The sequence below is a fragment of the Engystomops pustulosus genome, chromosome 7 (assembly GCF_040894005.1).
Source record: "Engystomops pustulosus chromosome 7, aEngPut4.maternal, whole genome shotgun sequence".
Lineage (NCBI taxonomy): Eukaryota > Metazoa > Chordata > Amphibia > Anura > Leptodactylidae > Engystomops > Engystomops pustulosus.
This window is the reverse complement of record NC_092417.1, coordinates 83,579,845-83,605,930: the sequence shown is the minus strand read 5'-3', so window position 1 is coordinate 83,605,930 and position 26,086 is coordinate 83,579,845. Positions and strand designations below refer to the sequence as shown.

Here is a 26,086-nt window from a genome sequence, read left to right as displayed (position 1 = left end):
CCAAGATATGATGATAATAATAATAATTTAAAGTTGAACATAACGTAAAATCTTTTGTTGCTTCATCTAAATAATAAACTTTTTCTGGACTAGTGAATATTTAGGAACTATTGCGAATGGATTTTGCAGCCTGTATCCTCAAGAGTCCTCCCTTCATTCCCTCGCTCCATTCTGTCTAGATGAGAAGGGATATCTGGTCCACTGATATATGTCTGCAAATGAGTGGTATTGAAAGCCATGGGACTTAATAAGCTGTCCCAGGCTAGAGTTAGACATGGAGCAGAGGAGAGTAAAGGGGTATTATAATACCTGTAATAATGCCATCCTCTGGGGTCGGATTTTACTCAAAAGTTTTGTACCTACCATTGGAGCTACCCAGCCAAACTCATGATTATTCATCCCAATGATAAATGGGACTTTGTTGGTTTCCTTGTTAGCCAACATTTCTTCTGGTGGTTTAGGTAGAAAAACCCCATCAACACTAGCAGGAAAAGGCTGCATGCCCTGCAGGACAGTGGACACATAGAAGAACAGGAAACATGTAATAATCTATGTACATGATATATGATTTTCATGAAAACCTGCCCATGCAACTTAGAACTAAATGTTATTAAGAATGGGGTGATATTGTAGTGTGATGCATCACATACCATTGCTTTGGCAATAGCAAGAAACTCCTTCTCAGATTTCTTCTTTAGACAGTCGGCTATGGAGGCTAAATCACAGCCTGATATCTTCGCTACTAACTGCAGAACAAAATAGATGTTAAATTCAGCTATTGCATATATTTAGTTTTGTTGGTTAGTGTATTGTCCCCTTCTGCCCTACAATGTAGTATCTGCTTAGGAAAAGAAACTTATTTCTATGTGGACCAATAGGGTTCTTCAGCATAGCTAATGGCTGGATTTTCTAAGTAGACTATACTTACATTTTGGTTCTTAATGAGATCTTCAAATTTACTGACTACCATGCTTGGCATTCTTACAACTCCACTTTCTGCAATGGCACGGTGGAATAAACCTTTGGATACAGGAGAAAGAACCTGCAAGAGGGGACAGTTCATTTCATCTATCATACGCCATGCCATTCTTTTTATTTATTACATTACAAGCTGTCATACATTAGAAATTTTCTGACATATACTGATTATAGTAATATATTAGACCCCAGTGATCAATTCTTTAATATCAAACTTTCAATGGAAAAAAATCTCTTTTTAGCAGAAACAAGCTGTAAGGATACCCCAAAAGTTAGTGTTTATAATGTATACCCTTGTTACAAACACAAAATATAACTTACAAGAGCGGAGACGCTGATTGCACCAGCAGATTCACCAAATATAGTGACAGACGTGGGGTCACCACCAAAATCTGAAATGCTTTCCTGTACCCACTGGAGGGAAGCAACTTGGTCCATAAACCCATAGTTGCCACGTAATTGGCCATCTTTAGTACTGAAATAAGAATAGGTAAATTTTACAGAATGATGGAGACAAAGTCCTATGTCACGCTTTATGCATCAACATGTATTCTACTACAGAGCTCACTATGCAGCCTGTAGAGTTACTGGCCCACATTTATTTGTCTTGTCGGACACGGACAAATAACTGGCGCAGACACTATATAAATACATGTGCAAGCAGTTTGCACATTCATTTCAGTGCAAAGTCAAACAGAAAACTTGCACAAACGCTTTAATAAATGTGGGTCACTGTGTATATAAATCATTTGTACCCGTGTCGGACTGGCCTATTGGCGTACCGAAGGAACTTCTGCTTTGCCCAGCCTCTCTGCACTTGTGCAGATGCTCAGCCGAGAAAGCAGCTGTCGGCTGCTGGATTACAGCCAGAAATCTACATGTGCTGCTTCACAATTGCTGGAGCATCCTTAGTAGAGATCCTATCTCTCCTTTATCCACTACTTTGTTGTGTTAACTTTGCGAGGATGAAAACAGGAGGGTGACACTGGAAGAACAGGAAGAGAATCATACCTCCCAACATTTGTGAAAGGGAAAGAGGGACAAAATGGCGGCACGCGTAGCGTGCTGCGGCGATCCCCCTAAGCCACACTCCCAATCACTCCCTGGCCACGCCCCAAATTTTAGCCATATTATAATAATAAAAATCATCTCAATAAAAAAAAAAAAAAATTATCCTTTTTGGAATTTGAACCTAGAACCTGCAGTGTCCATGTACAATAATGTCACAGCGCCCCAACCAACTGAGCTATAACCTCTGTGATTAACAAGGATTAGAATTTTGGTAACTAAGAACTATGACTACTATTACACTGTGACACAGATTTAATGCCTTGGTATATAGAGAGGGATCTTCTCAGAGATTATTGTAATTATTGAGACTATTATTATTATTATGAAGATTATTATTATTATTGAGATGCTTATTATTATTTTTACTATTATTAATAATCGTCTCCATAATAATAAAAATAATAAAATTTATAATAATAATAGTCTCAATAATTACAATAATAATCTCTGAGAAGATCCCTCTCTATATATCAGTGCATTAAGTCTATGTCACATTGTAACAGTGGCAGATAACACTTCTTAGTTACCAGAAATCCTCTGACAAGTATTACTGGGCTTATAGCTCAGTTAGTTAAGGCTCCTGTTTATAGTGCAGAGGGTCCCTTATGAAGTGTCTGCGCTAGTCAGGGGCATCATTAGATCAAAATATTAGGGGCCTATGCCCCGATCTGTTGGCCAGTGCCCGAATGCCCTGGGTCACCAGGACACTCATCCCGCTGCCCGGGTAGATTTCCCCACTCTGTGCGCTGTAATGGTGAACGGAGCCGTTGGCTCTGTTCTCCACTATAGAGAACAGCAAACATCATCACACAGCATCTCCTGTTTCAAGCAGCTCACTATAGCTGCCAGGAGGAGGAGACATGAGGTGATGACATCATTGCGCCTCAGTGCTGCAGTGAACAGCAAGAAGCTGGAGCAGAGACACAAGTGAGTATGAGTGTATTAAAGAGTAACTGTAAAGGATTTTTTTCCACAAATTAATAGCTCTTGGGATGTAAAATAACTTTGCCTATTATCTTTGTTACCTATATGAAGTAGTTTCTTTAGCCCTCAGATTACCTCAGAGCTGCAATGGCTGCTTCTAGAGATGAGCGAGTATACTCGTCCGAGCTTGATGCTCGTTCGAGTATTAAGGTACTCGAAACGGCACGTTGCTCGGACGAGTATTTCCCCTGCTCGAGATCGAGCATTTAATTAAAAAAACACAGTGAAGAACAATGAAGAATAGAATAAAAACAGTGAACACAGGATCATTTAAGTGAAAAAGACAGTGAAGAACACAGTGAAGAATAGATTACAGATGTTCGGCACATCTGCTTACTTGTCGGAAGATACGCGCGGAACGGCAGCAGGGAGACATCAAGCAGCAGGGAGACATCAAGCAGCACGGGGAGACATCGGGCAGCACGGGGAGACATCGGGCAGCACGGGGGAGACATCGGGCAGCACGGGGGAGACATCGGGCAGCACGGGGGAGACATCGGGCAGCACGGGGGAGACATCGGCCAGCACGGGGGAGACATCGGCCAGCACGGGGGAGACATCGGCCAGCACGGGGGAGACATCGGCCAGCACGGGGGAGACATCGGCCAGCACGGGGGAGACATCGGCCAGCACGGGGGAGACATCGGCCAGCACGGGGGAGACATCGGCCAGCACGGGGGAGACATCGGCCAGCACGGGGGAGACATCGGCCAGCACGGGGGAGACATCGGCCAGCACGGGGGAGACATCGGCCAGCACGGGGGAGACATCGGCCAGCACGGGGGAGACATCGGCCAGCACGGGGGAGACATCGGCCAGCACGGGGGAGACATCGGGCAGCACGGGGGAGACATCGGGCAGCACGGGGGAGACATCGGGCAGCACGGGGAGACTTCAGTGGAAGAAGAGGAGCGATCCCGGGACAGCGTATCACCCCGACAAGTAAGCAGATGTGCCGAACATCTGTAATCTATTCTTCACTGTGTTTTTCACTGCGTTTTTCACTTAAATGATCCTGTGTTCACTGTTTTTATTCTATTCTTCACTGTTCTTCACATCTGTTAACTTGTCGGGAGATAATATACGCGCGGAACAGTGAAGAATAGATTGCAGATGTTTGCATACATCTGCTAACTTATCAGAAGACATTCTTTTTCAATTAAATAACACATTTTATTCCTGAACCATGGTCCCTTTGAAAAATGCTCTGGTCTCCCATTGACTTCAATGGGGCTCGTTATTCGAGACGAGCACTCGAGCATCTGGAAAAGTTCGTCTCGAATAACGAGCACCCGAGCATTTTAGTGCTCGCTCATCTCTAGCTGCTTCCTCTGCATGTGCTGATAAGCCCTGTGAGTCCGTACTTTGTTTCTTAGCCGGTTTCATTGGAGGAGAGGAGCTGCTGCTCCCTGCTCACAGAGGAGTAGGTCATGTGAATGTAGCAGGGCTGAATGTGTTCAGGACCGTGGATACAGATGTCTCCTGCACAGAATAGTGAGGTACAAAATCTGCCCCGTTCCCTATCAGTCCCTCCATCCCCGTCTGTGATTCTACAGGGAAAGATAGAGCATGCCTTATCTTTTCCACCTTGTATTGCACCACCGGGCCATCATTGCTATCTATCCCACATGGAATCTGTGGGCAAGCTAGCTGCCCTCAGCTAGCTGCCCTCAGCCTGACAGATAGCCCTCAGACAGATATTAGTCTCCGCCCAATTCACCTTTGGTGAGAAAGATTTTTGTCCAACACTTTCAGAACAGAAAATGCCATAACTTTGGAAAGAAAAGGACGAGCAGCACAAAGTAGGCATCGTTCTGTTTGTTTTCAAAGGGGGAATCACATATAATAATTTAGCAAAATCATTAAAACTTTAAAAGTTATGCTTTAAGTGTTTGCATTCTTCTTGTTACTTCAAGTTTAGGGAACATTATTAGGTGGGTGGCACAATAAGGGGGTGTAATGTAAAGTATAGGGCCATAAACTGTGGCGGGTGCAGTAATTGTCAGGTTTATTATGAAGTGTGTGGGCCAGAATGAGTACCATGTTCTGTGTGCAAACCAGAATTTATGTATATAATTTATATATATAGGTTTAATGATTTTACAACATGTTATATTAAGAACCATTTATTAATTCTGAATAAACTGTATTTTCCAAAGGACTTTCTATGTATCTCTATTAGGCCTATTTCTCATGATCATATATGGCGGCTGTATGCTGGCCGTATGAACAGCAGCTAACATATGGCTGCCATAGGAGAGCATTGTGCCCATTACAGTGAGCACACTTGTTTGTCACCATGCTGTCTCTGGAAAAAAAGATTGTTTGCCTTAACAATGTCAAAGACATACATTACACAAGTACCTGGCATGCTATTATTCCCATACACATGTGAGATACACAGACATACACTACACAAGTACCTGGCATGCTATTACTCCCATACACATGTGAGAGACACAGAGATCAGCTACACAATTACCTGACATGCTCCCTTCTCCTATACACATGTGATTGGGACAGACATCAGCCTCACAAGTGTCCGACATGCTCCCTTCTCCTATACACATGTAAGAGACACAGACATCAGCTACTTGAGTACCTGGCATGCTCTTCTCCTATACACATGTGAGAGACACAGACATCAGCTACACAAGTACCTAACATGCTGTATTCTGCTATACACATGTGAGAGACACAAACATCAGCTACACAAGTGTCTGACATGCTCTTCTCCTATACACATTTGTGAGACACAGACATCAGCTATAGAAGTGCCTGACATGCTGTGTTCTCCCATACACATGTGAGAGACACAGACATCAGCTACACAAGTGCCTGACATGCTCCATTCTCCTATACACATGTGAGAGACACAGACATCAGCTACACAAATGCCCGACATGCTCTCTTCTCCTATACTGTGAGCAACAGACATCAGCTACACAAGTACCTGACATGCTGTGTTCTTCTATACACATGTGAAAGACACATACATCAGCTACACATGTACCTGACATCTCTCTTCTCCTATACACATGTAAGATACACAGACATCAGCTACATAAGTAACTGACATGTGAGAGACGCAGACATCAGCTGCACTAGTACCTGACATGCTCCATTCTCCTATACACATGTGAGAGACGCAGACATCAGCTACACTAGTACCTGACATGCTCCATTCTCCTATACACATGTGAGAGACGCAGACATCAGCTACACATGTACCTGACATCTCTCTTCTCTTATACACATGTGAGCGGCACAGACATCAGCTGCACTAGTACCTGACATGCTACATTCTCCTTTACACATGTGAGAGATACAGACATCAGCTACACAAGGTCCTGACATCTCTCTTCTCCTATACAAATGTGAGAGGCACAGACATCAGCTACACAAGTACCTGACATCTCTCTTCTCCTATACACATGTGAGAGGCACAGACATCAGCTACACAAGTCCCTGACATGCTCCATTCTCTTATACACATGTGAGAGATACATACTTCAGCTTCACAAGTACCTGACATGCTGTGTTCTTCTATACACATGTGAAAGACACATACATCAGCTACACATGTACCTGACATTTCTCTTCTCCTATACACATGTAAGAGACACAGACATCAGCTACACAAGTACCTGACATGCTCCATTCTCCTATACACATTTGAGAAACACAGACATCAGCTACGCAAGTACCTTACATGTTCTATTCTCCCATACACATGTGAGAGACACAGACATCAGCTACACAAGTACCTGACATGTTCTGCTATACACATGTGAGAGACACAGACATCAGCTAAACAAGTACCTGTCATGTCGCGTTCTTCTATACACATGTGAAAGACACAGTCATCAGCTACACAAGTACCTGATATGCTCTCTCTTCCCATACACATGGGTAGCAGTTGTATCTCTAATTCACACAGAGGGGTGTGGCAGCCAGCACCAGGAAGTACAGAGGGCAACCAGAATCAGTAGTGACACATCATTATACATGCTGTCAGTCAAGCACTGGGGGTGCCTCTCCCTCATGAATAAGCTGGACTGATTAATATGAAAAAGGCTCATCTCAGGTCATTTGCATACAACTTTAGGACCAGAGTATTTAATTTTACAGGCATATAGAGGGACAATGTAAGGATAAAGGCAGTTTATGAAAATATATTTAGTTTTGGGGGTTAATTTGCCTGACAGGTTCTCTTTAATAAACACGGCAGTAATTTTTTTCTTATTGTGCCCATTTGGTCATTTGTTGAATTTGCAGCATTAGGAGGTCACATTCACTGAAATCAAAAGCTATTTCAATCCAAAACCTCCTAACAGGCCAAGTTACATGTAACATAGAACGCTTCTTTGATATCACAATTCTTGCATCTATTGAACTTGTTAGTTTTTGGAGAGTTTCTGCTTGAATATCCTTGCATGATGTTGCATGATCCTCCCAGAGCGGCTGATTTCATGTTAACTGCCTCCCACCCTCATAGATCTTTTGCTTAATGATACCCAAAAGGTTCTCTATAGGGTTGAGGTCAGGGCAGGAGATTATCTCCTTTCATGCTCATAACAGTCAATGACACAGAGGTATCTTTACAGCATGAGATGGTGCATTGTCATGCATGAAGATGATTTTGCTACAGGAAACACCATTCTTATTTTTGTACCATGCCAATGTCATTTTCACACATTCAGGAACCCTACAGGGGCCTACTAGCTCTCTCCCCATGATTTCGGACCACAGTACGATGATCATGCTTAATTTCTCGTGAAATATCTAATGTTTTTATACCTTGTTTAAGGCATAACACTATTTAACCTTTTTGGCAGCAGAGAGATCCTCTTTCTTTCCCACGTTACTTGAAACCTGTAGCCTGTGGAACATCCTTCTTAAGTAGTTTTCCTTTAAGTGGGCTCACCTGGCAAACTAACTAACACAAGTATCTGATATTGATTTCAGTGATTCAAAGAGACCTGATACACAATACCACCCATTAGTTTCAATGAAATAAAAAAAAATGTAATCTTAGTGACACTTAAATCCAATTTGCATAATAATTTGGAGCGTGGAGTATATACTTCTCATTCGGGTTTACACATACTACATTGTCCGCTGTGGCCCCCACAATTACTGCCCCCTACAATATATTGGCCCCATACTTTACATTACAACCTCCTTATTGTGCCACCCACCTAATAATGTTCCCTAAATGTGGCCTAACATGTAATAATGGACTTAATTCCTGTGGCCTCTGCTAATGTCCCTTCAACGTGACCCTACATGCCACACGATTGTGACCCCTTTCTAATTATGTGTGAAAGGAGCCACCTAATAACACCCACACTAAATAATGCCCCTGCGCTTTGAATAATTCTCCCACATGAAATAAGTCTCACCAATAAGTGATGTCCCCACAGACCCTAGCATGTAATGTCCACCACAAACCTGTAGTATACAATGTCCTGACAACATCCCAAGTAATTAATGCCCCACAATCCTTCAAGAAATTGATGTCTCCCAAAGGCCCCCAGCAATTGTTGCCCTCTTCAGCCCCCTCAACAATGGATATTCCTTCTGTCCCTCACACTAATTGATGTCCCCCTCACAGTAATTCATGTCCTGCAAAGCCCCCCAGCAATTGATGTCCACTAAAGCCCCCTCAAGAATAGATGTCCCACCCCATCCCCTCAACAATGAATGTCCCCCCAGCCCATCAAGAATGGATGTCCCCTCACCCCCTCAACAATGTATGCTCCCCCCTTCACCACCCCAAGGCAATAGATGTCGTTCACACCACACCCAGAAATTAATATTCCACCACCTTCTCCCCCAGAGTAATGGATGTCATCCACATACCCCCAAGAAATTAATATTCCACCAAAGCCCCCACCTGCAGTGGATGTCATCCACACACTTCAAAGAAATTAATATTCCTCCCCAACCCTTCCCACAGAGCAATGGATGTCATCCACACTCCTTCAGAAACTAAACTAATGTCCCCATAGCTCTCCAGCAAATGAAGGTCACCCCACCCATGGTCAATTGATGTTCTCCAGCCCCTGTCCCCCGAGCTGCCCCCTTAGCAGCTTCCTACACTGTAAATTAAAAAAAAAAAAAAAACTCACCCGTCTTCCTTTCCTGCTTCTCTCCTCTTCTCGCTGGTGTGTGGGATCAGACACAGCACTGTAGTCAGCTGCTGGAAGTAGGAGACCCGGTGTAATGATGTCACTGTGTCTCCTATCTGTAGTGAAAGCAGAGCTGACGGCTCCATTCTCTCGCCTCAATCTGTTTTCAGAGCGGATGCAGATAGAAGTAAGAGTAGGGAGAGCTGCCTGGACATAGTCCTTCTCCGGGGCTTTAGTATAGCGACACCCCTGCCAGCAGGCATGGCCCTATCCCTGGTGCTTCAAGAAGCTCACTGGCATAAAGATAAGTAAGAGACAGATCAATAAGAGCCAGTTCACATCTGCATTCTGGCTTCATTTTTGCAGTTTCCAGTTAAAAAAAAAAAAACATATCATACTTAAAGGGAACCTGTCACCAGGAGACCCCTTTTTAGCACCTCCCTACCCTGTCCCCATAGAGCATTGTACATACACTGCTAAACATTTTTTTAATAAAAAAAAATCAGTTTTACAGAACAAAAGATACGTTATATATTACCTTAGAATGGCATGTAGTCTGTGACTAGTCAAGTCACCCCCGGAGCGGGGCTGAAGAGGAGTAGTTACCCCCCCACCCTCGGGAAAATAATCCCCTCACCCGCCCTTCTCCTGTAATTTTACTGCACCCTGGCTCGCCACCCCAGCAGACGTCACCTATCCATGTCCCACCCGCTGTCTGGAACTCTCGTTGACCGTGTCTGGCATTCTTGGGCCTGGGCAGTGAGCATCTCTTGTATCTGCACACGGACATGCAAAGATGATGCCGTGCTAGCTGCAAGTTCCCAGCGTTCATCTGCACATGCGCCACACTACGCTGCAGACTTGGAGTAGTGAGGCTCCAGGAGCTACGCAAACTACGTAGCTACTCCGAGTGGGCAGCATAGTGTGGCGCATGCACAGATGAATGCGGAGACCATGCAGCCAGCACTGCTTCATCTGCGCATGTCCGTGCACATGTTAGGAGAGATGCTGACCACGCAGGCGTGAGAATGCCTGACATGGTCAGCGAGAGTTCCAGACATCAGGCAGGACATATAAAGTGACATCTGCGGGGATGGCAAGCCAAGGGGCGTTAAAATGACAGGAGAACCGCGGGTGAGGGGCGGGATTAGTCGTTTGAAAATCACACACGGAGGAGCGGTTTCCCGAGGGTGGGGGAAACTATTCTCTTCAGTCCTGCCCAGGGGGTGCATGTCATTCTAAGGTAATATATAATTTTTCTTTTGTTCTGTAAAACCGATTTTTTCATACAAAAATGTTTAGCAGTGTATGTACAATGCTCTATGGGGACAGGGGTGTGTGTGCTAAAAAGAGGTCTGGTGACAGCTTCTCCTTCTCTCTAAAGCAATAGTCTGGAGGGATCCATTAACACCTTCTGGCATTTAGATGTACATGCCATGAAATGCAGTCTGTTGTCACTTTCTGGCATACATGTATGGACTGCAGATCACACAGACTTCAGTCTGCGCCTTCCATGCTGGAAGCTGCCTTTATGTGACAGAGAAGGACAGTGTACTAACACCTGAAATTGCGTTTCTTGCAATCTCGGCTGTTTTATCCTGTAGGCGCCATGGCCAAAGATTACTACAGCAGCCACAGGGCTTTCTAACCTCTCTCCCTCATGATCAGTCCCCTGAGCTGGCTGTGGAAGATGCTGGGCTTCTACATGAAGAGAATTTCTGAGGGAGGGGTAAGTTGATTGCTCTTCACCCAGCCTCTCTCTCAACCCCCTCATTCACATCTCATGAAGGAATTCTCTTTAGGGAATTGAACAGACAGAACGTGAATTCATTTAGTAAGATTCGCCGAGCTGAAGAGAACGCAGATCATTGGTCAGGTAGCTGGAGGCATGGCGTAGAATAAGATGAATATGCATAATTGATGAGTTAATTTTACAAACGGACAGTGGAACTTTTCAATCATAGGGAATAACTAAATAGGGATTGTCTGTGAGCCTGATCATGATCCTGAACACATATGAATACTGGTCCTAAGACTTCATGACGCGAACATGTGTGGTAAACAGGCTACAAACAGACCTTGTTTGCGCCCTGATTTGGCTGGTGGACATGGCTTCCTCCGCCAATGTCCATTAAAAATACCAGATATGCCACAAAACTGATAGGAATGGGATTGGCAAAACTGCCCAGCATGTTCTTGGTGCGACGAGGTATGGTGCATGCATTATGATTCACCTCACTTTGACAGTGTACAATAGAAGGTTATGGGTCCCATGAGCTAGCCGCAGTTTGGGTTCATGAGGCCTAAGAAGCAGGAGAGGTCTTCCTGGAAAACTAATGAGGTGTCCACGATCCTAGTTTCACCTGGGGGTGTTTAAGTGTTTGGTAAAATTCCTTAAATGCATTCACTAGGAAATCCATTCACCAGGAATTCAGGGAAAATATAATATATAATAAATGGTCGTGTTAGAGGCACAGTTTTTTATCCAAGAAAACTTATAAATCCTTTATCAGTAGTTAGGTTTTTCATTAAAGACATGCTGCAAATTTGCCACAGACCTTACCCTCTATTTCAAAATAGGCACAACAGATCAATTTCTGCACATCTTTGTATTTACATCCCCACTAACACAGCTGTTAAAATCTTAAATTAATGTTATTGATACTTAGTACCATAATGGGGCAGATTTATCAAGCTGTCTGAAAGTCAGAAGATTTCTAGTTGCCCCTGGCAACCAATCACAGCTTCCCTTTAAAATATTCATGAACACAGGTAAAATGAAAGCTGAACTGTGATTGGCTGCCATGGGCAACTAGAAATATTCAGACTTTCAGACAGCTTGATAAATCTGCCCCAATGACTTAGTAAAAGTATAAAAAAAAAATCCCTAAAAATTATACCGACAGTACAGACCAAAAGTTTGGACACTCCAGGCAGAGTAAGGGCTATTTGACCAAGAAGGAGAATGATTGAGTGCTACGCCAGATGACGTGGCCTCCACAGTCACCAGATCTGAGCCCAATCGTGATGGTTTGGGGTGACCTGGACCGCAGAGTGAAAGCAAATGGGCCAACAAGTACTCGCTGAGAACTCCTTCAAGACTGTTGGAAGTCCATTTCAGGTAACTACCTCTTGAAACTCATCAAGAGAATGTCAATAGTGTGCAAAGCAATAATCAAAGCAAAAGGAGGCTACTTTGAAGAACCTGGAATATAAGACATATTTCCAGTTGTTTCACACTTTTTTGTTGAGTATATTTTTTGTTAATTCCACATGTGTTAATTCATAGTTTTGATGTCTACAGTGTGAATCTACAATTTTTCATGAAAATACAGAAAACTCTTTAATGAGAAGGTGTGTCCAAACTTTTGGTCTGTACTGTATATACACTCACCGGCCACTTTATTAGGTACACCTGTCCAACTGCTCGTTAACACTTAATTTCTAATCAGCCAATCACATGGCGGCATGTAGACATGGTCAAGACAATCTCCTGCAGTTCAAACTGAGCATCAGTATGGTGAAGAAAGGTGATTTGAGTGCCTTTGAACGTGGCATGGTTGTTGGTGCCAGAAGGGCTGGTCTGAGTATTTCAGAAACTGCTGATCTACTTGGATTTTCACGCACAACCATCTCTAGGGTTTACAGAGAATGGTCCGAAAAAGAAAAAACATCCAGTGAGCGGCAGTTCTGTTGGCGGAAATGCCTTGTTGATGCCAGAGGTCATAGGAGAATGGGCGGACTGGTTCGAGCTGATAGAAAGGCAACAGTGACTCAAATCGCCACCCGTTACAACCAAGGTAGGCAGAAGAGCATCTCTGAACGCACAGTATGTCGAACTTTGAGGCGGATGGGCTACAGCAGCAGAAGTCCACACCGGGTGCCACTCCTTTCAGCTAAGAACAGGAAACTGAGGCTACAATTTGCACAAGCTCATCGAAATTGGAAAGTAGAAGATTGAAAAAACGTTGCCTGGTCTGATGAGTCTCGATTTCTGCTACGACATACAGATGGTAGGGTCAGAATTTGGCGTCAACAACATGAAAGCATGGATCCATCCTGCCTTGTATCAACGGTTCAGGCTGGTGGTGGTGGTGTCATGGTGTGGGGAATATTTTCTTGGCGCTCTTTGGGCCCCTTGGTACCAATTGAGCATCGCTGCAACGCCACAGCCTACCTGAGTATTGTTGCTGACGATGTCCATCCCTTTATGACCACAATGTACCCAACAACTGATGGCTACTTTCAGCAGCTTAATGCGCTATGTCATAAAGCTGGAATCATCTCAGACTGGTTTCTTGAACATGACAATGAGTTCACTGTACTCAAATGGCCAGTCACCAGATCTCAATCCAATAGAGCATCTTTGGGATGTGGTGGAACGGGAGATTCGCATCATGGATGTGCAGCCGACAAATCTGCGGCAACTGTGTGATGCCATCATGTCAATATGGACCAAAATATTCCACCTTGTTGAATCTATGCCACGAAGAATTGAGGCAGTTCTGAAGGCAAAAGGGGGTCCAACCCGTTACTAGCATGGTGTACCTAATAAAGTGGCCGGTGAGTGTATATAAACTGTAAAATCATTAAAAAACCACATGAGCATTTGCTGTATTGCTTTATAAATCACTTTACCTGAAGAATCCTAAGACGCCAAGTCTGTACTGTATGGTCACAACTACAACGTTCTCATAGGCACTAAGCGCAGAGCCATCATACATACTGGCCAAACCCATAAACAATCCACCACCATGAATAAAGACCATGACCTACAGAGAAAGGAGAAAATTATATTGTATAGGAAAAGCCATTATTTTCATTGTCATAAGTCATCATCTCATAGAAATGGTTCTGGACATCATGAACGAGAGAGTGGGAAACTATGTACAAAATAGTATAATTGGCTTCCAATTCACTAATATCATTACATGTGAATTTGCAGCAACACCCAACATGCCCGAGTACCTGCTGCTGCCAGGGCATGCAAGCTGTACAGCTAGAGAGCTACACATCGCAGGTATTGATCACATGATCTCTGATTTCATAGCACTTACAGGTAGTTTGGATTCCACGTCTCTGTCCCTTGGGGTGTAGACGTTCAGGTACAGGCAATCTTCTGATACAGGGGGCATCTTAAAAGACGATTGGTAATATACTCTTAACCCATCCAACGCATCTTCTTCCTGTACACACCTGTAATTACAGAAGTCATAATGGGCTTGCTGTATAAGTCTATACAATACTACACCTAACATCGATCAGCAATACCATTATAAAAAACATAGTTCTCAGCCATGCGCTGGACAACAACAAAAAAATGAATGCACTTTTTGTTTTAAAGACGAGACCTTACGATCCGTTTTCATGGAGACTCACACGGAGGGATAGTCAGCAGCATCTCGAACAGAGCTCCAGGGCTCAGGAGGTTCTGGATTAGCAAATCTCAGCTTTCCAATGGGAGGTTTTGCAAAAGGGATTCCCAGAAATACATCTGTGGCTCTAGATGTTTCCTTTACTGGCACTGTTATGCCCTGCAGTTGTCCATATTTTGTGTTCACCAGTGGCCTTTCATTATTTTCATCTGAAAAAAGAAAAACATTTTATAGGGTGAAAGCCAATACAAATACAGTTAATAGTTTTCATATTCTCCTATTCTTAATAGAACCCACTAATGGGACATTCGCCTTGTTGAAGATAATTAAAAATACTTAAATACAACTAATGCCTACCTGAGTGAAGTTGGCCCCCCCACCTTGTTCAAATCAAACAAAATTGGTGTCAAACACTTGTGCTAGTTTGTGCAGCAGAAATTTTTGTTTGTGCCGCTATCGTTTTTAAGATTTTAATGAACGTTTCCAGAGGTCATCAGAGGTCAACCAGCCCCCCCACATTGCCCAAATAAAAAATCACTGGGACTGAACAATTCTGCTACGTTTGTGCTGGTTTGTGCTGCTCAAATTTTTGTTTGTGCTGCTTTTGTTTTGAATATATGAACAAAAAATTCAAGGTCAAAAGTTCAAACAGCCCCCCCACGTTTGTGGGGCTATAATTTTTAATATATTCATACTTTTTTGCAGAGGTCATCAGAGTTCATTTCTTCCAAAGTATAATGGGGCAGATTTACTTACCCGTCCCATTCGCGATCCAGCGGCGCATTCTCTGCTCTGGATTCGGGTCCGGCCGGGATTTATGAAGGTAGTTCCTCCGCCGTCCACCAGGTGGCGCTGCTGCGCTGAAAATCTTCTCAACGCGCCGGAATGCACCAGCTCGGACCAGGTGAAGGTAAGCGCTTCGCAAGCGACACTTTTTCGGTTTTTAAATGCGGCGGTTTTTCCGAATACGTCGGGTTTTCGTTCGGCCACGCCCCCCGATTTCCGTCGCGTGCATGCCGGCGCCGATGCGCCACAATCCCGGGGCAATTCAGGTACAAATCGACGCAAATCGGAAATATTCGGGTAACACGTCGGGAAAACGCGAATCGGGCCCTTAGTAAATGACCCCCAATGTGTTTGCTAGCTCCCCCTGGTGATCAAACCAGGGAAGTGTCACTAGGTATGTTTTTTACCAGTTCATCCTAAACACCTCAAACACCTGAACATACTTTAAAATTGATAGCGGCACAAATGTTTGATTCGGTTAATGTGGGGGGAGCTGCTTGAACTTTTGAACTTTAATTTTTTGTTCATATATTCAAAACAAAAGCAGCACAAACAAAAATTTGAGCAGCACAAACCAGCACAAACGTAGCAGAATTGTTCAATCCCAGTTTTGTTTGATTTGGGCAATGTGGGGGGCTAGTTGACCTCTGAAAACTTTCATTAAAATCTTAAAAACTATAGCGCACAAACGAAAATTTCTGTGCTGCACAAACCAGCACAAACGTAGCACAAACGTTTGACACCAATTTTGTTTGATTTGAACAAGGTGGGGGGGGGCAACTTCACTCAGGTCTAATGCCTCCTACAAGGACTGCTATAATATTGACTTCTTTACATGAATTTATGTCTATACTACTGTTACATATGTACAAGAAAAGAATGACTATAGTACTGTAATATTGCCTTTAAAAGCAAAATTATAAAAAAATATATAAACGTGCTCTCCTGTGAAAAAAAACTACCATAAAACTAAATCCTATGTACAAGAATATAACTACTACAATAATGCCTCTAATGTAAAAGAATATAATTACTATAATAATGCCCCCTATGTACAAGAATATAACTACTATAATACTGCCCCTTTGTACAAGAATATAACTACTATAATACTGCCCCCTGTGTACATGAATATAACTACTATAATACTGCCCCTTTGTACAAGAATATAACTACTATAATACTGCCCCTATGTACAAGAATATAACTACTATAATACTGCCCCTATGTATAAGAATATAACTACTATAATACTATCCCCTATGTATAAGAATATAACTACTATAATACTGCCCCTACGTACAAGAATATAACTACTATAATACTGCACTCATGTACAAGAATATAACTACTATAATACTGCCCCTATGTACAAGAATATAACTACTATACTACTGCCTCCGATGTACAAGAATATAGCTACTATAATACACTTAGGGCCACATTTATCACTTTTGTGCGCCTAAGTGTAGTAGTTGCGCCTAAATTCTGGCGCACTGTTTTGCCAGAATTATCACCAACTGTGATAAGGTAATTTCCTGCCTCTTATTAATCACTTTACTTTAACACAGTTTAGGCACAATTTTGGCGCAGTTAAGGCGCAATGTTAGATTCTGGCACTTACATGTGATCCTGCTAGAAGCTCCTCTCTGCTTCTCCCACATCCCAGAATGAAGATAACACTCACAGCAGCACCCAGGTGTGTGACACCCAGCACCCAGTGACCTCCTCAGCAGTGGCTTCTCCTGTAGGGGATCCCCAAGTGCCGGTCTCCTGCTGCACCCCTGTAATTCTGCACAGTATCCCCCTCAGACACACTGGTGATACTGTGCAGAATTACATGGGGGACGCTTGTATGTAGTATCTGCAACATTCTGCAAACTTCTGCAAAGTTCTCTTCTCTCTTGCTTTGAGCTCAGGAGTTTGCAGAATGTTTTGTAAATAGAAGGTAATGAGCTGTAAATAGAGTCTGCAGCTTCTGTCTGCAGAGTATCTCATGTCTGTATTTTATGTTCTAGTGCAGTGATGGCAAACCTTTTAGACGCTGAGTGTCCAAATTACATCCAAAGCCCACAAATTTTTCGCAAAGTGCCAATTTGACAATTTAAGCAGTAACTTATTACTCCCTGCTCTGTCACATGTTTAAATTGTATAGGCACCTGAGGACACCAATATAGTAGAAAGAAGGAGAAAAGGCTTTGGTTATCATTGTTGCTTCCTTCTAGGCTCCTTGGCTGCCTGGGACTGCAAGAGGCCTTGAGTCCGGTCTGGCAAAATCTGCTCTAGGGTGATGGCACGGGTGCCCATAGAGAGGGCTCTGCGTGCCACCTCTGGCACCCGTGCCATAGGTTCGCCACCACTGTTCTAGTGTCTGCAGTGTCTGGCTGAGCTTTGCTGCTAGAAATGAGCTGTTCTGCAAAGGGGCTCAGTGCTTTCTTCTCAGTTAACGCCTAAATGAAAACGTTGCAAGTGATGAATATCATTAGGCGCAGCAAACATCTGGATTGGTAAGATAGATGAGGGAAAGCTGGTTATTTTTGCTGCGCAGCTAGTTTGGCGTTTAGTCGCAAAAATGACGCAAAAACATTGCGCCTGAATGAAAAGGCGCAAAAACAACAGAAAAAACAAGTGATACATGTGGCCCTTAGTATAATACACTTTACTTAATGTACTAAAAGATAATACTACAATAAATCCAAAACACAGGTTTTTTTGTGATTATGTTCAACAACCCGCATAGAGATTTTAAAAAAATGGAAATCCGGTTCAACACCTCTGATAGAAAACATACTCTTGATGAACGAGTTAAGATATAGTGAATAACTCATGTTTGAAGGGGGTGTGATTAAAGGGTTTTTTTCACGAACAAAAATTAGGCCCTATCCAATCTCACACAGGACCTGCAGTGATGTCATTGGGTCACGTGACTGTCTCTAGTCACATGACCCAACATTTATGCCAGATTCCTGATGTGAGTTATGCTGGGGTATATTTTACAGAGATGATTAGAGTTGATAGTGTTTGGGGAGGCACTGAGGGGATTTTGGGCTAATAGTGTGGGGGGGAAGGGTTGAGGGGATGGGGAGCTGAATGTGTGTGGGGGGAGGTAAGGGGTTAGGGAGCTGATGGTGTGTGTGGGGGGGGGGGCTGAGGAGATGGAAAGCAGAGGATGTGTGGGCACTGAGGGGTTAGGGAGCTGATGGTGTGTTGGGGGCTGAGGGGTTAGGCAGCTGATGGTGTGTGGGGGGAGCTAAGGGGTTAGGGAGCTGATGGTGTGTGGGGGTGGTGAGGGAATAGGCAGCTGATGATGTGTGTGGGGAGCTAAGGGGTTAGGGAGCTGATGGTGTGTGGGGGTAGCTAAGGGGTTAAGGAGGTAATGGTGTGGGGGGGGGCTGAGGGGATGGGAAGCTGAGGATGTGTGGGGGGCTGAGGAGGTAGGGAGCTGATGATGTGTGGGGGGCTGATGGTATTTGCGGCTGACGGTGTGGGGCTGGGCGCTGAGGTCATGGATAACTGATGGAATGTGGGGGAGATTGAGGGCATGAGGAGTTGTTGGAAGGAATTAGTTAATATGGTTAATAGGGAACTGAGGGTAGAAGCAGAGGGGGCACTAACTATAAAATTGGTCACTTATGAACAAAGGAGATATTAAACATGAACTAAGATGGAAGCGACAAGGAACTGGACAGTCACTCTAAGGCTGCATACACAACGACCCCTGTCCTCTCCAATGAAATGCACAGTGTACGGGCCTTAACACAGGGAAAGACATATCCTATCTTTTTCCCTTGTACGGAGCGGTATGGTGCCACAAGCTTGCAGCCATTAACACTTAGTTTTGGCAAGCAAGTCAACAGTTCAACTAATAGTGTTAGGACGGCACTAATCCAAAGAGGGAGCAATGGATGGGTGCTAAATTTAAAAGATAGCGAGACACTAAAGTTCTAAGATGGTAGAGGGTGTACTCAACTTGTGAGGCAGGGGTGAAGTAAATTTTGGTGGGTGAGGGCTCCTTTAAGAATTTTGCCCGGGGCCCAGTGGACTTTAGTTACGCCACTCCACACAGTGATGTCACAGTACAGAAATTATAAACGCAGTTATGTCACATTACAGGAATAATAAATACAGTGATGTCATGGTGCAGAAATAATAAACACAGTGGGGCACATTTCCTTACCCGTCCAGAGGAGTACACAGAAAGTGCATTGTCCGACGATCATGCACTCTGCCGCGATTCACTAAGATCGTGCGTCCGATATCCTGCACGTGTCGCTTTCCGCTCAGCTTCTTCTTCCTGGTGCATGTGAGTGCTATATCTTGTGACACAATTTTAAAGTTAAATCCCACGCTCTGTCCGAATCAGCGGGATCGTCTGAAGGCGCACACCCCAATTTCTAACGCATGAAAGCCAGCGCAGCTGCGCCAAAATTCGATCGAATGCAATACGATCCCCTGTTAAATACCTGTCACAGCCATGCAAAACCCGAAAACGTAGGGAAGTCTGATGAAAGTGCGTCCACGGAGCCTTAGTAAATAAGCCCCAGTCTTGTCGCAGTACAAAGAATAAATTGGTAAATTAAGATACTTTATAGTAAATGGATAAAAAACAAAGGGATATCTTATTACAGGCATAATAAACATAGTGAGGGAATGTATTAAGGCTGGCGATTGTGCACCAGTCTCCATATTCTGCACAGCCACCGGGTAACATGACAGACTTTTTCTAATACTTGCCCACGGAAATGACAACTATATCAGTCATAGCTGGCTTAGTTTTCATCTATAACCTTGCACAGATCACAGTAAATTTGGCTGCCCGAACGTAGTACAGATAAAAAAAGGTTGAAAACCAGTTATTTCCATGGCGTGCCCCAAAAGTTGCCTCTTTTTCATGCCTTGTATGCTAAAAAACTGGTGTACAAGCAATGATAAATTGGGTACAGTGACATCACAGAACAGGGATAGCAGCCACATTGATGTCACAGTAAAGGTATAATGACTACTGTGGTGTCACACAGGGATAATAAAGTATAAATTATAAAACAATGATGTTACAGTGCAGAGGTAATAAACATAAAGGGGCTAATTTATCAAACTGTTTATGATATAATTAGTTTGTAATATGTGCTAAAAGACTTCTGACATGCCTTGTGCCACATTTATTAAAGGGCACCTACCACCACAAATCTACCTATAAAGGTAGATCGGGTGGTAGGTGAATCAATGGGACGTGAGGATAGCCCTTTTAAGGGCTAATCCTCACGTCCCCGCACTGTTTTATAAACTTTTATTACCCTAATATGTTAATTTACTTATGCGGCTACTGGGGCGTGGAGTAGCCGCATCTGAGGTTACACGAGGCGGCTACTCCACGCCCCGGTAGCCACATTACCCCTCCTACTCACCATGTTCGGCGCGCAGCTGCTCGTAGCTGCGCGCCCTCGTCCGCCGATCCTGCCGTCTGCGCATGCGCAGAACAGCAGGCCCGCGCCTGCGCGGTCACTGCTCTGAAGCCGGGGCTGCGCAGGCGCGGGGCTGCTGTTCTGCGCATGCGCAGACGGCAGGATCGGCGGACGAGGGCGCGCAGCTACGAGCAGCTGCGCGCCGAACATGGTGAGTAGGAGGGGTAATGTGGCTACCGGGGCGTGGAGTAGCCGCCTCGTGTAACCTCAGATGCGGCTACTCCACGCCCCAGTAGCCGCATAAGTAAATTAACATATTAGGGTAATAAAAGTTTATAAAACAGTGCGGGGACGTGAGGATTAGCCCTTAAAAGGGCTATCCTCACGTCCCATTGATTCACCTACCACCCGATCTACCTTTATAGGTAGATTTGTGGTGGTAGGTTTCCTTTAAGGGTTTAAAGGAAATCTACCATTTGATTTGATGCAGTATGAAGCAAACATACCTTGAGAGTGCTGTAGCTACAGATGCAGGGTCATATCTTGGTTAATCCCTGTGCTGAGTGGTTTTGCTGAAAAAACAATTGTAACATTGAGGACCTTGGGAAAACTGGATTGCATGATTGCACAAGTTACATGAGCTTGTATTACTCAGGGGCTTAGTGGGGGATGGTGCTGCAATTGATTATTCTGCCTTCAGGCACAACCAAGGGATAACCGTATATACTCGAGTATAAGATGAGTTTGTGTGCTGAAAAACACAAACTTGGCTTGTACGGGAGTAAAAAAACCCCCAAAACTCACCTTCCCGGCGCCCCTGCAGGTCTTCTATGCAATCCGTCGGTCAGCAGCAGGTCCGTGCGACGTCACAGGGGTAGGGGTTGACATACATACTGAGGGGCAGGGGCTGGCTGCCTATATACTACAGGGGCAGGCTCGCTATATACTACTGGTGGCAGGCTGCCTATATACTACCGGGGGCTGGCTGGCTATATACTAGAGGTGCTGTGGCTATATACAACAGAGGGCTGGCTGGCTATATACTACTGGGGGGCTGCTGGCTATATACTACTGAGGGGTGGCTGGCTATATACTGGGGGGGCTGTGACCAATGCAGGTTTTCACAGTTTTTTGTGGCAAAATTAGGGGCCTCGGCTTATACAGTACATAATCCTGTGGTGCAGTGCATAACTAATGTGCTAGGAAAAGTGCTGAGCCAGGCAAAGGAGCAAGACAGCTTCATTATCATAATTTTATAATTGTTTCATCAGGAAAACCAAATCAGCACATGGATTAACCAAGATCCTGCATCAGTGTAGCTACAGCACTCTCGAGGTATGTTTGCTTCATAATGCATCAAATCAAATGGTAGATTTCCTTTAAGAACTGTATGACCTCAGGAAAATAAGTTGTGTAAATGTACCAATGTTCTGGCACAGTTCTCTGGTGGAAACTAAACCAACCTAGGGCAATTTATCATCCAGCATCAGACATTATAGAATTGTCTAGTCTAATGTTCACTGTCTTACTTTACAACACTAAGATCAAATGAAAACTTGGTGCCCTGATCAAGTGAAAATTGTAACAGTGATCAGATCTTGCTAGATCAGTCCCTTGGGTTACATATATATATGGTATGCAGAGGTCGCACTAACATTTTTCCAGAAGGGTAATAATACTCCTCTCAAAATTTTTGAGGAGTATTTTTAACCCAGGAGGAGTACGAAATTTTCACTTATAAATGTATAACTCCCAGGTGTGTATATAGTGTTAAGAGACATCTATTAATACAAGGAAAAAGTTACAGCTCCTGTTTTCTGTGCTTAAAAGGGTTTTCCCACAATTTCAAGTTAGGCCATATCCAAGGGATAGGGTCTAATTTGAATTCTCAGGGCGCGTTCACACGTTGCGTTTTGACCTGCGTTTTCATTGCGTTTGAAACGCATATAAAACAGCTGAGGAGAGGTAATTTGCCTAATTACATCACTGTTAACGTTTCCGTTTACAAATGCATCGTAAACGCGATGTTAACGCATGCGTTAACAAAGTGTTAACACATGCGTTTTGTTAACGTATGCGTTAACATTGCGCTTACAAACGTAAACGGTAATGTAATTAGGCAAATTACCTCACTTCAGCTGTTGTATATGCGTTTCAAACGCAATGAAAACGCAACCAAAACGCAAAGTGTGAACGCGCCCTCAGGAAAACCCCTTTAGGGAGCATGCACACGTTTTTTATGCTTTTTTGATGCATCCAAAGGCTTCACATGTTGAAGTAACACTGCGTTTTAGCAAATGCAATGGAAACGCAATGTTACTTCAACATGTGATCAAGGCTGAAGCCTTTGGAATGCGCCAAAAACGCAACGCATCGTGTGAATGCTCCCTCAAATAGCAAGTATGTATTAAACGAGTGGTGCACAACATTTTTATGGTGTGTTCACACATGACGTTTTCAAACACATAAGAACAGCTGAGAAGAGATTTGCATAATTACATTGCTGTCAATATTGTGTTAACAAAACGCATGCATCAACGCAATGTGGACAGCAATATAATTAGGCAAATCTCTTCTCAGCTGTTGTGATGCGTTTGAAAACGTATGTAATAACCTCACCCTTAGGGCGCTGTCCCACGTTGCGTTTGCAAACGCAGACAAAACCGCGCCCACCGGGGCGGTCCGCGGTCCGATCGCATCGACGTTTCTATGGAAACGCCTGCGATCGGGTACAAGCCGCCTGTGTTTTGCGTCAAATTAATGGATCGCGGACCGCCCCGGTGGGCGCGGTTTTTTCTGTGTTTGCAAACGCAACGTGGTACAGCGCCCTCAGGCTACATTCACACTACCATGTGGGGGCGTATGTAAAACCACAAGCTTGTGGCTGTACATATGTCCCCAATAGATGGCCACACAGTACACGGGAAAATGACATGTCTTTCCCCGTGTTACGGCCAGTACCCAATGCATTTCAATGGAGAGGGTCGGGGTCACCTCCTCCTCCTCTCCATGGTGCAGAACGTACGCCTGCCTGGCTCCGGCCTGGCGGGCATACGTTTGTGTGAATGCAGCCTTATTGTCTACCCAGCGGACTATGGCTGATGGCGGCCCCCAGACCAGTCTGGGGCTGATGCTGCTGAAATTTTATTTAATTCGGTTTCTGCGGTTTGGGAACATAACCCTTTTTTTTTTTTTTTCATTATACAGGGGCACATTTAGGGAGGAACACATTATCTGTGTTCCCTGCTTTTCTTTTCTATAGATGACAGATAACAGTGATCTAATGGTAAGAGCCCATTGGATCACTGTCATCAGTGATCTGTATACAGAGACATGCAGAGAGGATGCACAGCACCTTCCCTGCAGCCTCTCACTGTATACAGGGGCTGCTGTGACAGGGGGCCGATTATTATCAGTCCCCTGTCACAGTACACGATCGGGCTGTCACATAGACGGCACGATCCTGTTACTGGCTGTGTGCACGTTCGCACACCAATCAGGAGCACAGCCCCAGCAACAGATATCCCTCCCCCACCCCTCGCTCGCCTCCGCCCCCACCACTCGCTCGGCTCCGCCCCCACCACTCGCTCGGCTCCGCCCCCACCACTCGCTCGGCTCCGCCCCCACCACTCGCTTGGACGGCACGGACGGTGAGCTGGAAATCCCTCCCTGTCCTGCCTCCAGCCACTCAGCGCTGCGATCCTGCAGAGAATATCTTGCAGGATCGCAGCCGGCGCCGTCACCGCTTGGAAGTGGCAGCTCACAGGAAAATCACCAAGCGTATTAATACGCTTGGTGATTTTTTTGGGGAGTAAATAAGCCTCTAAACGCGTCTATGACGCGTGTAGAGGCGTTATCGCGACCTCTGATGGTATGAAAATATAATTGGGAATTATTTTCTTATATTATCATCACCCATACCCCTAACTTTGTGGCGTCGCTTGCAAGTAATGAGAAAATGTGCTACCGTGCGTTCCCTGACATGCGTGCGTTCCCCAGAATTTGTTCTGCATCCAACATATTCTTTGAGACTTTACCCAGGCAATTAAGCACATGGCAAAGCATATACCGTATATTCCGGCGTATAAGACAACTTTTGAAGACAGAAAAATCTTCTGTCTTCTCTGGGGTTGTCTTATACGCCGGTAATCCCGACCGCCCGACGTGTATTCACGGCGGCGGTCGGGTCCCGGTGCATGGAGAGGGCTCACGCGCTGAGCCCTCTCCATAGCAGGTAAGTCTTTGCTGCATATTGCAGCAAAGGCTTACCGGTAACACCGGTGCCGGTTACCGGTGCTAGCACCGATCGCGGGTGTTCTCACAGCGTGGGCTGCCGGCAAAGCTGCCGGCAGCCTCAAAAAGATAGCGGCGCATGGGCGCCGGCATCTTATCTGGGATCGCCGACCCCCATGACGTCATCGGGGGCGGCGATCCGTCTCCATGGTATCCTCGGGTTTTCCGAAGACCCGAGGCTATTTCGTTTTAACCCCTTCATTACAATGTGCTGATAGCACATTGTAATGAATGAGGAAAATCCCCATATACTGTAGTATGGCAGTATATGGTAGGATTGATCAGACAACCTAAGGTTAAAGTACCCTAGGGAGTCTGAAAAATAGTATAAATAAAAATTTAAAAAAGTTAAAAAAAAATAATATTAAAAAAACCTAAAATTTCAAATCACCCCCCTTTCCCTAGAACTGACATAAATAAACAGTAAAAATCATAAACACATTAGGTATCGACGCGTCTGAAAATGCCCGATCTATCAAAATATGATAACGGTTTTTCAATGCGTTTAACCCCGTAACGGAAAATAGCGCCCAAAGCCGAAAATGGCACTTTTTTGCCATTTTGAAAAATATAAAAAAATCTATAAAAAATTATCAAAAGGTCGTACAGTCCTAAAAATGATATCATTGAAAATATTATCAAATTTTGCAAAAAATGACACCACCCACAGCTCCGTACACCAAAGTATAAAAAAGTTATTAGTGCCAGAAGTTGGCAAAATCAAAAAAATAATTTTTGTACAGGAGGTTTTAATTTTTGTAAATGTATGAAAACATTATAAAACCTATACAAATTTGGTATCCCCTTAATCGTACCGACCCAAAGAATAAAGTAGACATGTCATTTGGGGAGCTCAGTGAAAGACGTAATATCCAAGCCCACAAGAAAATGGCGCAAATGCGTTTTTTCACCATTTTCATTGCATTTGGAATTTTTTTCCCGCTTCTGAGTACATGGCATGGAATATTTAATAAAATAAAAATTTAAGGTGTGGTAACATTTACAGTAAAATGGACGATGGTAATGTTGTTGTTGTATGCCTTATGTTTATGAGCGACAGTTT

General features: G+C 44.1%; 1 protein-coding gene across 2 annotated transcripts in view; it reads right to left on the bottom strand.

Annotated features, from left to right (window-relative positions):
• Nucleotides 1-26,086, bottom strand: part of LOC140070516 (fatty acyl-CoA hydrolase precursor, medium chain-like) — a 32,650-nt gene that overhangs the window by 5,783 nt on the left and 781 nt on the right. The window contains exons 2-9 of one of the 2 annotated variants that reach the window (XM_072117126.1): nt 21,237-21,302; nt 14,547-14,751; nt 14,225-14,363; nt 13,806-13,939; nt 1,300-1,453; nt 929-1,042; nt 651-746; nt 364-504 (exon numbers count right to left, since the gene is read on the bottom strand). In XM_072117126.1, coding sequence (XP_071973227.1) covers nt 364-504; nt 651-746; nt 929-1,042; nt 1,300-1,453; nt 13,806-13,939; nt 14,225-14,302 — 717 coding nt within the window. In that variant the 5' untranslated portion in view covers nt 14,303-14,363; nt 14,547-14,751; nt 21,237-21,302. The remainder of the gene's footprint in view (nt 1-363; nt 505-650; nt 747-928; nt 1,043-1,299; nt 1,454-13,805; nt 13,940-14,224; nt 14,364-14,546; nt 14,752-21,236; nt 21,303-26,086) is intronic. The other variant, XM_072117124.1, reaches the window with a different exon arrangement.